Below are 17,500 nucleotides of genomic sequence, written 5' to 3' on the forward strand. Positions count from 1 at the left end.
GGCAGGGCGCATGCATGCTGACTTCGGTTGCCAGTTGTACAGTGTAACTACCGACACATTGGTTAAGCGAACAGTGTGTCAAGAAGCAGTGCACCATGGGCCTACCACTGGTCAATCAGATGGCTCAGACTACCGTATCTGCAGTAAAGACGTAAAAGAAAGCTTCAACAAAGTTGATACTGTTTCTAAACGTTTAAAACCACAACTAGAGAGAGACTGTCAAGGAATACAGTAAAGAGCTGCTGTTTTTATGACTGAGTTCATGTTTAAGTTCTTACTCAGCACTGTCAACACTTTGTATTCAACACTTTGCATTCAACACTTTGTATTCAACATCAACACTTTTATAAGACATAAAATGTGTGTTCTTCCTATTTCCACACAGCGCTACAACAAGCACTGCAGCAGTAATGAATGAGTAGGAAAGTCTATAGGAGATGTTGTCATTATTAGCGGGCTGGGTCTTTTTTAATATCTAAGAATATTTCACTTTCTCTGTTCATAGGAGTAACAACATGAATTTGTGCAGAAATAATGCGGTGCGACTCGAGTTTGGCCATCAGCTGGAAGACCGTCCTTTTTGGTCAGTGTGAGTGGAGGAAAGGGAGACTGGAGGGATGTTGACAGGTGGACCCTCAGTCTGCTGCTCTCTCCCTCCACTGAGACTGACCCTCAGTCTGCTGCTCTCTCCCTCTGCTGAGACTGACCCTCAGTCTGCTGCTCTCTCCCTCTGCTGAGACTGACCCTCAGTCTGCTGCTCTCTCCCTCCGCTGAGACTGACCCTCAGTCTGCTGCTCTCTCCCTCCGCTGAGACTGACCCTCAGTCTGCTGCTCTCTCCCTCCGCTGAGACTGACCCTCAGTCTGCTGCTCTCTCCCTCTGCTGAGACTGACCCTCAGTCTGCTGCTCTCTCCCTCTGCTGAGACTGACCCTCAGTCTGCTGCTCTCTCCCTCCGCTGAGACTGACCCTCAGTCTGCTGCTCTCTCCCTCCGCTGAGACTGACCCTCAGTCTGCTGCTCTCTCCCTCCGCTGAGACTGACCCTCAGTCTGCTGCTCTCTCCCTCCGCTGAGACTGACCCTCAGTCTGCTGCTCTCTCCCTCCGCTGAGACTGACCCTCAGTCTGCTGCTCTCTCCCTCCGCTGAGACTGACCCTCAGTCTGCTGCTCTCTCCCTCCGCTGAGACTGACCCTCAGTCTGCTGCTCTCTCCCTCCGTTGAGACTGAACATCAGATACAGGCACCATCAGCCCAGTAAAATAAAAAGCTAATTATGTAAATGTATACTCACTCAGCTGTGCCTCACCAGTAATACAGCAACGGATCTATTACCGGTGTGATTATACCTTTTAAAAATAATTGTATATAAATGGCACGAACAATGCATTGGCAGAGAAATTCAATCAAAGCCCATATGTGGTGATAATGTATTGGGTCTATACAGTTGAAGTCGAAAGTTTACATACACCTTAGCCAAATACATTTAAACTCAGTTTTTCACAACATTTGACATTTAATCCTTGTAAAAATTCCCTGTCTTAGGTCAGTTAGGATCACCACTATAGGTTAAGCATGTGAAATATCAGAATAATAGTAGAGAGAATTATTTATTTCAGCATGTATTTCTTTCATCACATTCCCAGGGGGTCAGAAGTTTACATACACTCAATTAGTATGTATTAGTATGTAGGCATTGAAATAAATCCACAGGTACACCTCCAATTGACTCAAATTACGTCATTTAGTCTATCAGAAGCTTCTAAAGCCATGACAGAATTTGCTGGAATTTTCCAAGCTGTTTAAAGGCACAGCCAACTTAGTGTATGTAAACTTCTGACCCACTGGAATTGTGTTACAGTGAATTCTAAGTGAAATAATCTGTCTGTAAACAATTGTTGGAAAAATTGCACAAAGTAGATGTCCTAACCGACTAGCCAAAACTATAGTTAGTTAACAAGAAATTTGTGGAGTGGTTGAAAAAGTTTTAATCACTCAAACCAAAGTGTATGTAAACTTCCGACTTCAACTGTAGCTTACTGCACAAACCTAATTGCTACAGTACTGTTTTTAATTGGTTAATGTTGCATAGACTTACGTTTTATAAGTCAAGTTTTAAAAAATCTGAGCAGTAGATCTCGGCTTGCATTTTGACTCAAAGTGATCTTGACTCAGAAAAGGTTGGTGATCACTGTTCTAGAGTTTTCCCTGTTAACACCATCAATGTTTCCCTTTACTGAGGCAATTGTGACACGTAATATTAGCCACTTTCAATGCAAGATACCGAAACAAAACAAACTATGCAAGAGATGTTGTTGTAGGCAGAACGCGTCGGAGTAGGATTCTATTGAATTGACACGCACTGCTCAGCCCGTACTCTACACAGACTGTACTCTACACAGTCTGTACTCTACACAGCCTGTACTCTACACAGCCTGTACTCTACACAGACTGCACTACTCAGCCTGTACTCTACACAGACTGTACTCTACACAGACTGTACTCTACGCAGACTGTACTCTACACAGACTGTACTCTACACAGACTGTACTCTACGCAGACTGTACTCGACACAGACTGTACTCTACACAGACTGAACTCTACACAGACTGTACTCTACACAGACTGTACTCTACACAGACTGCACTACTCAGCCTGTACTCTACACAGACTGTACTCTACACAGACTGTACTCTACACAGACTGCACTCTACACAGACTGTAATCTACACAGACTGTACTCTACACAGACTGTACTCTACACAGTCTGTACTCTACACAGTCTGTACTCTACACAGACTGAACTCTACACAGACTGAACTCTACACAGACTGTACTCTACACAGACTGAACTCTACACAGACTGTACTCTACACAGACTGTACTCTACACAGACTGAACTCTACACAGACTGTATTCTACACAGACTGTACTCTACACAGACTGAACTCTACACAGACTGTATTCTACACAGACTGTACTCTACACAGACTGTACTCTACACAGACTGTACTCTACACAGACTGAACTCTACACAGACTGTATTCTACACAGACTGTACTCTACACAGACTGTACTCTACACAGACTATACTCTACACAGACTGTACTCTACACAGACTATACTCTACACAGACTGTACACTACACAGACGATACTCTACACAGACTGCACTACTCAGCCTGTACTCTACACAGACTGTACTCTACACAGACTGTACTCTACACAGACTATACTCTACACAGACTGTACTCTACACAGACTGTGCTCTACACAGACTGTACTCTACACAGACTGCACTCTACACAGACTGCACTACTCAGCCTGTACTCTACACAGACTGTACTCTACACAGACTGCACTACTCAGCCTGTACTCTACAGAGACTGCACTACTCAGCCCGTACTCTACACAGACTGCACTACTCGGCCCGTACTCTACACAGACTGCACTACTCAGCCCGTACTCTACACAGACTGCGCTACTCAGCCTGTAATCTACACAGACTGCACTACTCAGCCTGTAATCTACACAGACTGTACTCTACACAGACTGTACTCTACACAGACTGCACTACTCAGCCCGTACTCTACACAGACTGCACTACTCGGCCCGTACTCTACACAGACTGCACTACTCAGCCCGTACTCTACACAGACTGCGCTACTCAGCCTGTAATCTACACAGACTGCACTACTCAGCCTGTAATCTACACAGACTGTACTCTACACAGACTGCACTACTCAGCCCGTACTCTACACAGACTGCACTACTCGGCCCGTACTCTACACAGACTGCCCTACTCAGCCCGTACTCTACACAGACTGCACTACTCAGCCCGTACTCTACACAGACTGCACTACTCAGCCTGTAATCTACACAGACTGTACTCTACACAGACTGTACTCTACACAGACTGCACTACTCAGCCCGTACTCTACACAGACTGCACTACTCAGCCCGTACTCTACACAGACTGCACTACTCAGCCTGTAATCTAGTGTTGGTGGAGTGTTGGTGGAGCGCTGGGCATGGACAAGCTAATTATTTTACAGCCCTGCCTTCGGCAAAGTAGGCACTGCTTAGGGCGGCATCAGCGCTCATCTGTATAGCCCTGATGCCACTGAGTGAGAGGAGTTATCACTGTTTTGGGGCAGAATAATGTGAGGTATGTATTGTTGGAGGTGCGTCTTGGTTAGTTTAGCTCGAAAAATGCCGCCCTTGTCAAACGGCTGCCTAATTTTGCCTAATGGGCGAGCCGGCCGTGGGGCCTAATCATATAATTATATTTAAAATCGCTATTAATTCATTAGCATCTCTGTGGGCCTGGTCATAAACAACAACAAAAATGTCACTTTTAAAATGCATTACTTTTTCTTGTGGCATAAACGCAACCAGTCATTGTGTTTTCATATGATTGTCAATCACTTCAAAGGGTTCCTTTTACTATGTTATCCGCACACCTTCATCCACTCTCAACATATTACCAGCCTCCAAACAGTGGTGAAACTCTCAACATATTACCAGCCTCCAAACAGTGGTGAAACTCTCAACATATTACCAGCCTCCAAACAGTGGTGAAACTCTCAACATATTACCAGCCTCCAAACAGTGGTGAAACTCTCAACATATTACCAGCCTCCAAACAGTGGTGAAACTCTCAACATATTACCAGCCTCCAAACAGTGGTGAAACTCTCAACATATTACCAGCCTCCAAACAGTGGTGAAACTCTCAACATATTACCAGCCTCCAAACAGTGGTGAAACTCTCAACATATTACCAGTCTCCAAACAGTGGTGAAACTCTCAACATATTACCAGCCTCCAAACAGTGGTGAAACTCTCAACATATTACCAGCCTCCAAACAGTGGTGAAACTCTCAACATATTACCAGCCTCCAAACAGTGGTGAAACTCTCAACATATTACCAGCCTCCAAACAGTGGTGAAACTCTCAACATATTACCAGCCTCCAAACAGTGGTGAAACACTCAACATATTACCAGCCTCCAAACAGTGGTGAAACTCTCAACATATTACCAGCCTCCAAACAGTGGTGAAACTCTCAACATATTACCAGCCTCCAAACAGTGGTGAAACTCTCAACATATTATCAGCCTCCAAACAGTGGTGAAACTCTCAACATATTACCAGCCTCCAAACAGTGCTGAATGGAAAGACACTGTTACACAAAACACCAAAAAGTCTAGTGACATTTGGAGATTGTCATTAGGCCAGAATGAATGCCTTCACTGTCTCGGTTTCGGCCAATCATCTCTGCCAGAATGCCAGTGTTCTCGTTGAACCATATCGCATTTTGGAGTCTTTGTCATGCCTCTGACATGCAGTAATGATAAATAATGGTCTAGTAGCTCACAGTTTTCTTGACATTTTGGTTTCATTATTGTGATAGGCTCATGTTTTACCAGTATGGGCCCCACTATTTATTTTGCTGGGACGCCGTACCGGACCGTTCCGCCTTACATTCACCCCTGGCTATGAACAGTGTTGTAGTGGTACGTGGAGAAGTGGGTATACTATAATATTTCCACGGCGACAGGACAGCGCCCTGTGTGAAAAATTATATGACAAACAGTGACATACACTATGAATGACCTAAAATGATCAATCCCACATTGCTCTTTCAGTCAGGCCAACTCAAACTGTACTATGCAAATAGGCTAATAATGGAATGAAAACATTACGATAAGAAGAAATAAGAATTTAAAGTCATAAGAAATGGCCAGATATGGAATTATTAACACATACTAACTACACTACAGCCTCTGAATGAGTGTCTTCATTTTGGTATCAGCCTACTAGTGAAATGAGGCCGTCAACTTTGTCAAAAGATGTAAAAAATTTGGGGGGCGGTTCCGCTCTCAAAGTCACACTTTTTAATAGAAAAACAACAACATATGATCTAAGTCCACAACAATGTGCTTAAACAACATCAGGAGACCACTTTCAATTCAACTGTGCAGGCACCTAGCACTGTTTGGTTGGTGCTGATTCTGTAGGACACATGAGATTTTCAAAACAAATGGCCACTGGATTGATGTAAATAATCATTCTGACAGGTAGGCAGACGCTAGTTAGGATGTAGCCCTTTTCCTCCAAAACACGACCCTGCCGAGCCGCACCGCTTCTTGACACACTGCTCGCTGAACCTGGAAGCCAGCCGCACCAATTTGTTGGAGGAAAAACCGTAAAATTGGCGACCGTGTATGCACCCGGCCTGCCACAGGAGAAGCTAGAACGCGATGGGACAAGGACATCCACGCCGGCCAAACCCTCCCCTAACCTGGACGACGCTGTGCCAATTGTGCGTCTCAGCCGGCTGCGACACAGCCCGGGATCGAACCTGGATCTGTAGTGACCTAGACCACTGCGTCACTCGGGAGGCCCACAACCCTTTCCTGCAGTCAAAAGACGTATTGGCCTAAACATTTTTTTTTTTAATCCTCCAACAATCTGGTAATTTTATGTCAAACGGTTTAGTTATTTTTCAGTCTTCTGTGATGTATAATGTAATATTGGGATGCAAACTCAAAATGTATTACATTTCAACTTTATATCTGACAAGTGTATTCTTTATTTTTTTGAAGCCTATAACCATGTGGGTGAGGTGTATACTTTTGCTCCAAAGAAGATTTGTTTAAGACTAACAAGAAACTGATTTAGCCCACTGCAGTAAATTAATTGGAAGTCTTTTAGGGAAAACCTTTACATACTGGCCTTCAGAAGACAGTTAGGCCTATCACTAGCATCCCTGTTTTCCCTGTTCTTTACTGGGGGTTTTTACAACCACTTTGGCACTAATTTCAGCATCTTGATGTCATTTTTCAAAACTCTAAACTCACACAAAACTCACAACTGATGATCAAAGTGCACATTTTTTAAAACTCTTTTAACACGTTTTCAAATTGCTTGGATACAATACACATAAAGCTAAGATCATTTGTTCATTGAACTAAAATCACCTGTTCAAAATGACACAACTTAACATCAAAGTATTACCATTTCAAAATGCAATTCACACATTACATCTGAGATGGCTGTCTATTCATTTCATTACAATGATCTAACTATCAATTCACACATTACATCTGAGATGGCTGTCTATTCATTTCATTACAATGATCTAACTATCAATTCACACATTACATCTGAGATGGCTGTCTTTTCACTTCATTACAATGATCTAAGTATCAATTGATACAACTGCTCAAAATGATAAGTAACTGTTGCATAGTTTTATGGAAACTGACAAACAATATTCCATGTTTAGATCATGAAAGTTTCAGGATAACGAGATCCATTGACACCAATTACCGTGGAACATGAACCAATTGGACTACATTATCTATGGATGTAAAATTTCATCATCATTCTTTATCAGACACTGTTTCTATGGTCCCATGTATCGCTTTTCCAGACCATGTTTTCAGATTTCACATTACTGTACACCTACCGGCCACTTTATTAGGAACACCTATCTAGTACTGGGTAGGACCCCCTTTGTTCTCCACAACAGCCTAAATTATTCACAGTGTTGTACGTTAAGAGATGCCCTTCTCCACACCACTGTTTTAAACAGCTGTTATTTGAGCATTTGTGGCCTTTCAGTTAGTTTGAATGAGTCTGCACATTCCCCTCTGACCTCTCTCATTAACAAGGTGTTTTTGCCCACAGAACTGACACGCGCTGAATGTGTTTTGTTTATCGTACCATTCTCTGTAAACTCTAGAGGCTGTAGTGTGTATAAATCCCAGGAGGGCAGCTGTTTTTGAGATGCTGGAACCACAATGTGTGGCACCTTACGCATCTTGCCTGTTCTAATGTTTGGTCGAACAATAACTAAATCTCTCTACTCTATATACTCTTTATATTGAGTTGCAGGCAGCCACATGATTCGCTGTTCGAAGGAGCAGGCTATTTGCGTTATAACTTAATAAAGTGGCCAGTGAGTGTATGTAGGCCCTTGTAATTGCTTTTCCAATACTACCAACTCGTTACTGATGATTTAATTTCACATTGTGGTACGAGTGTATATAGTGAAATGAGTGGTATCCCCTTACAACAACACAGTGATAACATGGAGCCGGCAGGTGATCCAGGTCACAATAGAGGTCAAGCAGTGGGAGGAGGAAGACGAGGAAGACGTGGTGGTGAAAGGAAAGGCAGGGGACAAGCACCCCTTCTGAGAGGTGGTTGTGGGCCTCGTCTGAGAGGTGTGGGGGAACGTGGTAGAGGACAAGGCCAAGGACCAAGCACCCCTTCTGAGAGGTGGTTGTGGGCCTCGTCTGAGAGGTGTGGGGGAACGTGGTAGAGGACAAGGCCAAGGACTAAGCACCCCTTCTGAGAGGTGGTTGTGGGCCTCGTCTGAGAGGTGTGGGGGAACGTGGTAGAGGACAAGGCCAAGGACTAAGCACCCCTTCTGAGAGGTGGTTGTGGGCCTCGTCTGAGAGGTGTGGGGGAACGTGGTAGAGGACAAGGCCAAGGACCAAGCACCCCTTCTGAGAGGTGGTTGTGGGCCTCGTCGGAGAGGTGTGGGGGAACGTGGTAGAGGACAAGGCCAAGGACCAAGCACCCATTCTGAGAGGTGGTTGTGGGCCTCGTCGGAGAGGTGTGGGGGAACGTGGTAGAGGACAAGGCCAAGGACCAAGACTGCAGCAGCAACAGCAAAGAGTGTCCAATGAAATCTGAGCAATAGTTGTAAATCATGGCATGAAAATGACTGAGGCAGCTACAATGATTCAACCAAACCTCAGAAGATCAACTTTCCGCAATGAGAACCGGTAAGTCTTCAGCATGCACTAAACGTTAGGCTACTCTCAATTGTTAAATGACTTTATACTGCATGCCAATGTGTACCATAGAGTAGGTGATGTGAGTAAATGTGTTCTCACTGTCATTTTCCCTGAAGAATTGAGACTAGGCCAAATAGGGGAGGCAGAGGCAAAATTCTGACTAACCAACAAGAGTGGGCTGTGGTCAATTTGGTTCGGGCCAGAAATTATATTCACCTTACAGAAATTTGGCATCCCATCATAGACAATGATGACATGTTCAATAATGTGAAAGCCATAAGTTTGCACACTATTGTACGCATGCTGAAAAACAGCTATACCGTGTGCCTTTGGAAAGAAAAACAGCTATACCGTGTGCCTTTGGAAAGAAAAACAGCTATACCGTGTGCCTTTGGAAAGAAAAACAGCTATACCGTGTGCCTTTGGAAAGAAAAACAGCTATACCGTGTGCCTTTGGAAAGAAAAACAGCTATACCGTGTGCCTTTGGAAAGAAAAACAGCTATACCGTGTGCCTTTGGAAAGAAAAACAGCTATACCGTGTGCCTTTGGAAAGAAAAACAGCTATACCGTGTGCCTTTGGAAAGAAAAACAGCTATACCGTGTGCCTTTGGAAAGAAAAACAGCTATACCGTGTGCCTTTGGAAAGAAAAACAGCTATACCGTGTGCCTTTGGAAAGAAAAACAGCTATACCGTGTGCCTTTGGAAAGAAAAACAGCTATACCGTGTGCCTTTGGAAAGAAAAACAGCTATACCGTGTGCCTTTGGAAAGAAAAACAGCTATACCGTGTGCCTTTGGAAAGAAAAACAGCTATACCGTGTGCCTTTGGAAAGAAAAACAGCTATACCGTGTGCCTTTGGAAAGAAAAACAGCTATACCGTGTGCCTTTGGAAAGAAAAACAGCTATACCGTGTGCCTTTGGAAAGAAAAACAGCTATACCGTGTGCCTTTGGAAAGAAAAACAGCTATACCGTGTGCCTTTTGAAAGAAAAACAGCTATACCGTGTGCCTTTGGAAAGAAAAACAGCTATACCGTGTGCCTTTGGAAAGAAAAACAGCTATACCGTGTGCCTTTGGAAAGAAAAACAGCTATACCGTGTGCCTTTGAAAGAAAAACAGCTATACCGTGTGCCTTTTGAAAGAAAAACAGCTATACCGTGTGCCTTTTGAAAGAAAAACAGCTATACCGTGTGCCTTTGGAAAGAAAAACAGCTATACCGTGTGCCTTTGGAAAGAAAAACAGCTATACCGTGTGCCTTTTGAAAGAAAAACAGCTATACCGTGTGCCTTTTGAAAGAAAAACAGCTATACCGTGTGCCTTTGGAAAGAAAAACAGCTATACCGTGTGCCTTTGGAAAGAAAAACAGCTATACCGTGTGCCTTTGGAAAGAAAAACAGCTATACCGTGTGCCTTTGGAAAGAAAAACAGCTATACCGTGTGCCTTTGGAAAGAAAAACAGCTATACCGTGTGCCTTTTGAAAGAAAAACAGCTATACCGTGTGCCTTTGGAAAGAAAAACAGCTATACCGTGTGCCTTTTGAAAGAAAAACAGCTATACCGTGTGCCTTTGGAAAGAAATGCTGACAGAGTGGAGCAAGATGCCTGTTGTGAAAAATTCCCCCAAAATTCTACATCAATGTAATCAGTAATTATTTTCCCAAAATGTATTTTTAGAGGGTGATGGAGATGGATGCTGACGCAAACCATCACAAATTCCTCTTTTTGGATGAGGCAGGCTTCAACCTGGCCAAGACAAGGAGGAGAGCCAACCATCCAAGTCTCTGGACAACGTGGGGCCGACATCACCATGTGTGCGGCTTTATCGGAAGATAGTGTGGTGGGACACGGACCTCGTATTGGATCATATAATGCAACTCTCCTTGTAACCTTCCTTGACGAGCTGAAGGTCTGTAGAGCTGATGATGTGACCTATGTCATTGTGTGGGATAATGTCAGGTTCCACCATGCTCAAATGGTGCAAGCATGGTTTCAGGCTCATCCACAATTTACCACCCTGTACTTACCCCCATACTCTCCTTTCCTCAACCTGATTGAGGAAAGGAGGTGGAAGGTATATGATAGGCGCCCTCACAAACAAGCCACCCTTCTCCAGGCCATAGATGACACATGCAATGACATCACGGCAGACCAGTGTCAGGCCTGGATTCGCCCGAAGATTCTTCCCAAGATGTTTGGCTAATGAAAACATCCATTGTGATGTGGATGAGAACCTGTGGCCAAATCCACAAGAAAGGGTTGATGGAAATATAGAAGTACAGTAATCAATCTTTTGTTTTGCTTTTTACAGTAAGCAAGGTGAGGAACACTGCAGTTGACGTTTTACTGTAATATTTTGTTTTGTTTTTACTTTGATTCAAAGAAACCTAAGTTGTGATTTTAATGTATTTCATTAATACATTTCATATTTTGTCAATGATTCCACTGTGTCTGTAGTATTCTCTCTACTAGTCCTTTTACAGTGATGCATTTACATGTAGTAGCATATTGAAACATGTATCACATATTTTGTACTATAATATTTAATGGCACTACGAACAACTACACAGTGAAACTATCGGTATCTAAAACAGTAATACAATCTTAGTCACATGACATCACTTATTCCTCTTACTATATCTGTGATGTAAGGTGTTGAGACAAAGCAAGGCCATGGATGTGTGTGTGTGTCTGATGGAGGATAGAGATAAGGAGGAGGCGTGTGTTTTGTCATTACTTTCTGAGCCTGGTAGAAAGGGTCCAGGTCCTCCAGTGGTGTAGCCACCATTCCAGGAGGGATGTCGCCATAGATGAAGGGCAGATTCCGCCCAGCCTCCAGGTCGCCATTGGGCTTGGGTTTGTTGTCGTCGTCGTCGTCACGGTGACTGCTGTCCTGTTTGGGCGCCGGTTTGTTCTTCTCCTCGTTGATCCGGAGCTCGATGTTAGCCAATGTTTCCGCGGTAAAATATTTAAAGCTGTCAGGTCCTGGTGGTGCCATAAGGGGAGCAGCCATGTTGTCATCCTGTAGCTACTTTTTTAAGTATTGGCCCATCCACTAAAACCAGCTCTGGGGGAATGAGAGAGAGTAAAGAAGAACAAATGAGCCAAGAGAGCAGAGTTAGAAGGGTAATAGAAGGTGCTCAACAAAATATGAATCAAGGTAAAACCAAAAATCACAAGAGCATTTGAAGGGAATATGCACAAGAGTGAGTGGTGCCTGTTTCCTTCAAAAGAGCAAGAGAGTTGAGGAAGCAGAGCCCAATGATCATCAGAACAGATTAGACTGTGTAGAGATGGGCTGTCCTATTGTTGAGCCTCTTGTGATTTTCATGGTCTTCTCTTGAAAATACAAGTCATTCAATATTTTATAGTTTGAATTCTTTAGAAATGTTTGTAAATATTATACATGAATATCATAACAGAAAGATGTATGTGTGTGAACTGGACATGGAGAAGTAATATTTAGCGTTACAATTTATGTGAATCCAAGATGGCACACCCATTAGTCTTGACCCAAATACTATATAGGGTGCCATTTTGAACGCAAGTACTCTCTGCCTGTTTTTTCTACGGTAAAGAAAAGCTTCAGAGCAAGAGAAGATCTTTCTCTCACAGCAGAGCCGTCGCAGAAATGAACCAGTACAGTCCGGACTTGACAGAAGAAGAAAAAACACAGGATATGTCCTAAATAACACTCTATTTCCTATATAGTGCACTACTTCTGTACAGAGCTTTATGGGCCATGGTCAAAGGCAGTGCACTATATAGGGAATAGGGTGCAATTTGTGGCGGGACCCAGATACGCTAACACTGAACGAGATAACGGTTAAAATGTGAGATCATCAAACTAAAAACACCAACTAAAACATCAAATAACGATGCTGCTATTTTGAGAAAACACTACAGATGTAGAATGACAGAACAAATTTGAGTCATTGGCTTTCATGTATGATAGATATAACAAGTATGTTAGATCACGAGTCCCAATCCAAATGGCAACCTATTCCCTACATACAATAGTTTACACAGCCTTATGGGTCTTGGTCAAAAGTAGTGGACTATAGTAAACAGGGTGCTTCGGGGACAAAGGCTTGAAATGCTGTAAGGGACACCCTGTATTTTATTAAAATATATAATGCTAGCTCCATGAATATTGTATTTGAAGAAAATACTAATTAGTGTATTGCTCATATACAGTTGAAGTCGGAAGTTAACATAAACTTAGGTTGGAGTCATTAAAACTCGTTTTTCAACCACTCCACACATTTCTTGTTAACAAACTATCGTTTTGGCAAGGCGGTTAGGACATCTACGTTGTGCATGACAAGTCATTTTTCCAACAATTGTTTAAGAGACAGATTATTTCACTTATAATTCACTGTATCACAATTCCAGTGGGTCAGAAGTTTAAATATACTAACTTGACAGCTTGGAAAATTTTAAAAAATGATGTCATGGCTTTAGAAGCTTCTAATAGGCTAATTGACATCATTTGAGTCAATTGGAGGTGTACCTGTGGATGTATTTCAAGGCCTACCTTCAAACTCAGTGCCTCTTTGCTTGACAACATGGGAAAATCAAAAGAAATCAGCCAAGACCTCAGAAAAAGTAGTCTGGTTCATCCTTGGGAGCAATTTCCAAATGCCTGAAGGTACCACATTCATCTGTACAAACAATAGTAAGCAAGTATAAACACCATGGGACCACGCAGCCGTAATACCGCTCAGGAAGGAGACGCACTCTGTCTCCTAGAGATGAACGTACTTTGGTGCAAAAAGTGCAAATCAATCCCAGAACAACAGCAAAGGACCTTGTGAACATGCTGGAGGAAACAGGTACAGAAGTATCTATATCCACAGTAAAACGAGTCCTATATCAACATAACCTGAAATTAGAACTATTTGGCTATTTGGCCATAATGACCATTGTCATGTTTGGAGGAAAAAGGGGGAGGCTTGCAAGCCGAAGAACACAATCCCAACCGTGAAGCACGGGCATGGCAGCATCATGTTGTGGGGCTGCTTTGCTGCAGGAGGGACTGGTGCACTTCACAAAATAGATGGCATCATGAGGCTGGGAACTTATGTGGATATATTGAAGCAACATCTCAAGACATCAGTCAGGAAGTTAAAGCTTGGTCGCATATGGGTCTTCCAAATGGACAATGACCCCAAGCATACTTCCAAAGTTGTGTCAAAATGGCTTAAGGGCAACAAAGTCAAGGTATTGGAGTGGCCGTCACAAAACCCTGACCTCAATCCCATAGAAAATCTGTGGGCAGAACTGAACAAGCGTGTGCGAGCAAGGAGGCCTACAAACCTGACTCAGTTACACCAGCTCTGTCAGGAGGAATGGGCCAAAATTTACCCAATTTATTGTGGGAAGCTTGTGGAAGGCTACCCGAAACGTTTGATCTAAGTTAAACAATTTAAAGGCAATGCTACCAAATACTAATTGAGTGTATGTAAACTTCTGACCCACTGGGAATGTGATGAAATAAATAAATGCTGAAATAAATAATTCTCTCTACTATTATTCTGACATTTCACATTCTTAACATAAAGTGGCGATCCTAACTAACCCTAAAACAGGGAATTTTAACTAGGATTAAATGTCAGGAATTGTGAAAAACTGAGTTGAAATGTATTTGGCTAAGGTGCATGTAAACTTCCGACTTCAACTGTAGATTAGTGCTAAAATAATGTATATGTTGAAAGATAATGATAAAATAATTCCACTCTGAAACCTTATAACTGTATGAAATTGATTAGAATCATAAAATTATAATCTGATGATGTGTGTAGATTTAGTCGGAATTGGGTTAAAACAATGTATCTATATAGTGGAAAAACACAGACTGTCTGAGCAAGGTGTAGTTTAGGATTTGAACTTGGATGTGGGTGCCTAGCAAAATACCCGAAGAACAATTAAAACTGTGTTTGGACCGACCTGGCTAGGCCTCTGAGGAACATATGATAGCATAGGGAGTTCTTCTCAACGTTTCTCTCATCTCAGAGGAATGGAACTGCTTGCTTGGTAGTGATAAACAGTGGATACAACTCACCTACTGTTCGTTGTGTATGTATGTGCGTAGGATATCTACTGTTTGTGTGGAAGTATGTGCGCAGCTATAAAATGGATGTCTTTGTATAATAGACTTCAGAACATTCTCTGAATAAACTGTACTATCTTTTTGCATAAGCTGAGTCTTTGACTATTATTAAACCCATGGTATTACAGATCTTGGGGATTGGTCAGAGCTATTGATTGTCAGTTATTATCATTGGGATTGAAAATTCTCGTGACAATTAGTTGTGCTCTCTATCAATTGAAGATACTGATGCCGTATCTTGCATAAAATGTGTGGTTGATTCAGGCCTGGGATGTTAGTTTATTTAGTTTTGTTTATTATGATCCTCAGTAGCTACTGCACATGCAGAAGCTACTCTTCCTGGGGTCCACATATAACGTAGTACAGAACAGACAAAGCACAGAACAGTTATAGAAAAGGACATTCAATTAAATATATATACTGAACAAAAAATATAAATGCAACATGTAAAGTGTTGGCCCCATGTTTCATGAGCTGAAATAAAAGATCCCAGAAATGTTCCATAGGCACACAAAGCTTATTTCTCTCAAATTTTGTGCACAAATTTGTTTACATCCCTGTTAGTGAGCATGTATCCTTCACCAAGATAATCCACCCACCTGACAGATGTGGCATATCAAGTAGCTCATTAAACAGTCAAATAAATGCACAGGTGCACCTTGTGCCGGGGACAATAAAAGGCAGTTTGTCACACAACACAACGCCACAGATGTCTCAAGTTTTGAGGGAGTGTGCAATTGGCATGCTGACTGTTGCCAGATCATTTAATGTTAATATCTCTACCATAAGCTGTCTCCAACATAGTTTTAGTTCTTTGTTGCTCAGTTGGTAGAGCATTACGCTTGCAACGTCAGGGGTTTCGATTCCCACGGGGGACCAGTACGGAAAAATATGAAAATGTCTGCACTCTCTACTGTAAGTCGCTCGGAATAGGAGTATCTAATAAATGATTTAAATCTAAATATTTTAGAACATTTGTCAGAATGTCCAACTGGCCTCAAAACCGCAGACCACGTGTAACCACGCCAGCCCAGAACCTCCACATCCTGCTTCTTCACCTGGGGGATCATCTGAGACCAGACACCCAGACAGCTGATGAAACTGTGGGTTTGTACAAAGAAGAATTTCTGCACAAACTGTCAGAAACCGTCTCAGGAAAGCTCTTCTGCCGTGCTCGCTGTCCTCACCAGGGTCTTGATCTGACTGCAGTTCGACGTCGTAACCGGATTCAGTGGGCAAATGCTCACCTTCAATGGCCACTGGCACGCTGGAGAAGGGTGCTCTTCATGGATGAATCCTGGTTTCAACTGTACCAGGCAGATGGCAGACAGTGTGCATGGTGATGTGTGGGTGAGCGGTTTGCTGATATCAATATTGTGAACAGTGTGCCCCATGGTGGCGATGGGATTATGGTATGGGCAGGAATAAACTATAGACAATGAACACACCCTATGGACAATATACCACCCCTACCTTGTGTTGTGCCAAAGTAGGGGTGGTATACAGAAGATAGACACATTTGGTGAAAGACCAAGTCCATATTATGGCACAACCATCTCAAATAAGCAAAGAGAAGCAACAGTCCATCACTACTCTCAAGGATCTCTATAGATAGCCCCCCCCCCCTCACGGGATGGTTGAGCTAATGTAGGCTAATGCGATTAGCATGACGTTGTAAGTAACAAGAAATTTTCCCAAGACATAGACATATCTAATATTGGCAGAAAGCTTCAATTCTTGTTAATCTTGTCAGGATTTGGCCAGGGTTGTTCCGGTTTTTGGTCACTAGATGCCCCCATTGTGCCTTTTGACCTTTTGTTTTCCCTTGATCCCCATTATTATTTGCACCTGTGCCTCGTTTCCCCTGATTGTATTTAAACCCTTTGTTTTACTCAGTTCTTTGCTCTGTGTTTGTATGTTAGCACCCAGCCCTAGTACTCTGTGAGCGCTTGTTGATCCCGGTGGACTCTCTTGTGGAGTTCTGTTTTTTTGTTCTTGTTTGTTTGTTTTTGAGTATCTTTTGAGGCTTTTTGTGCTTTACCTTCCACCTTGTGGATTTGCCTTTTTGTCTTGGAGGATTGCCTTTGTTCTTGTGGAATTCCTTTTGAGGTTGTGGAGTTACATGTTTTCCTGAAGAACTTCACTTTTTACTTCATTAAATACACCGTCTCAAGTACTGCTGTGTCTGCCTCATCTTCTGGGTTCTGTGGCTCAGTTGGTTTAGTGACTGTTTCTCAATATGGAGACCCGGGTTCGTAACCGGGTCCTGACAAATCTAACTGCACTGTCCAATTTACAGTAGCTATTACAGTGAAAGAATACTATGCTATTGTCTGAGGAGAGTGCACAGTTATGAACTTGAAAAGTTATTAATACACCAATTAGGCACATTTGGGCAGTCTTGATAGAATTTTTTTAACACAAATGCACATGCATTGCCAAAATCTAAATGCCAAAATCTAAATTGCACCTGGGCTGGAATAATATATTATGGCCTTACTCTTGCATTTCAAAAATGATGGTACAAAAACAATTAAATAAACGGTTGTTTTTTTCTTTGTATTATCTTTTACATGATCTAA

At 42.5% G+C, this 17,500-nt stretch overlaps 1 protein-coding gene across 1 annotated transcript in view; it reads right to left on the reverse strand.

Moving 5' to 3' along the window:
* The window catches only part of LOC124032316 (sodium channel protein type 8 subunit alpha-like), a 126,144-nt gene that overhangs the window by 102,600 nt on the left and 6,044 nt on the right, over nt 1-17,500 (reverse strand). Inside the window, exon 2 of the mRNA XM_046344625.1 lies at nt 11,544-11,873. Within this exon, the coding sequence (XP_046200581.1) occupies nt 11,544-11,819 (276 nt within the window). The 5' untranslated portion in view covers nt 11,820-11,873. The remainder of the gene's footprint in view (nt 1-11,543; nt 11,874-17,500) is intronic.

This window comes from Oncorhynchus gorbuscha, linkage group LG03 (assembly GCF_021184085.1).
Source record: "Oncorhynchus gorbuscha isolate QuinsamMale2020 ecotype Even-year linkage group LG03, OgorEven_v1.0, whole genome shotgun sequence".
Taxonomy (NCBI): Eukaryota; Metazoa; Chordata; class Actinopteri; order Salmoniformes; family Salmonidae; genus Oncorhynchus; species Oncorhynchus gorbuscha.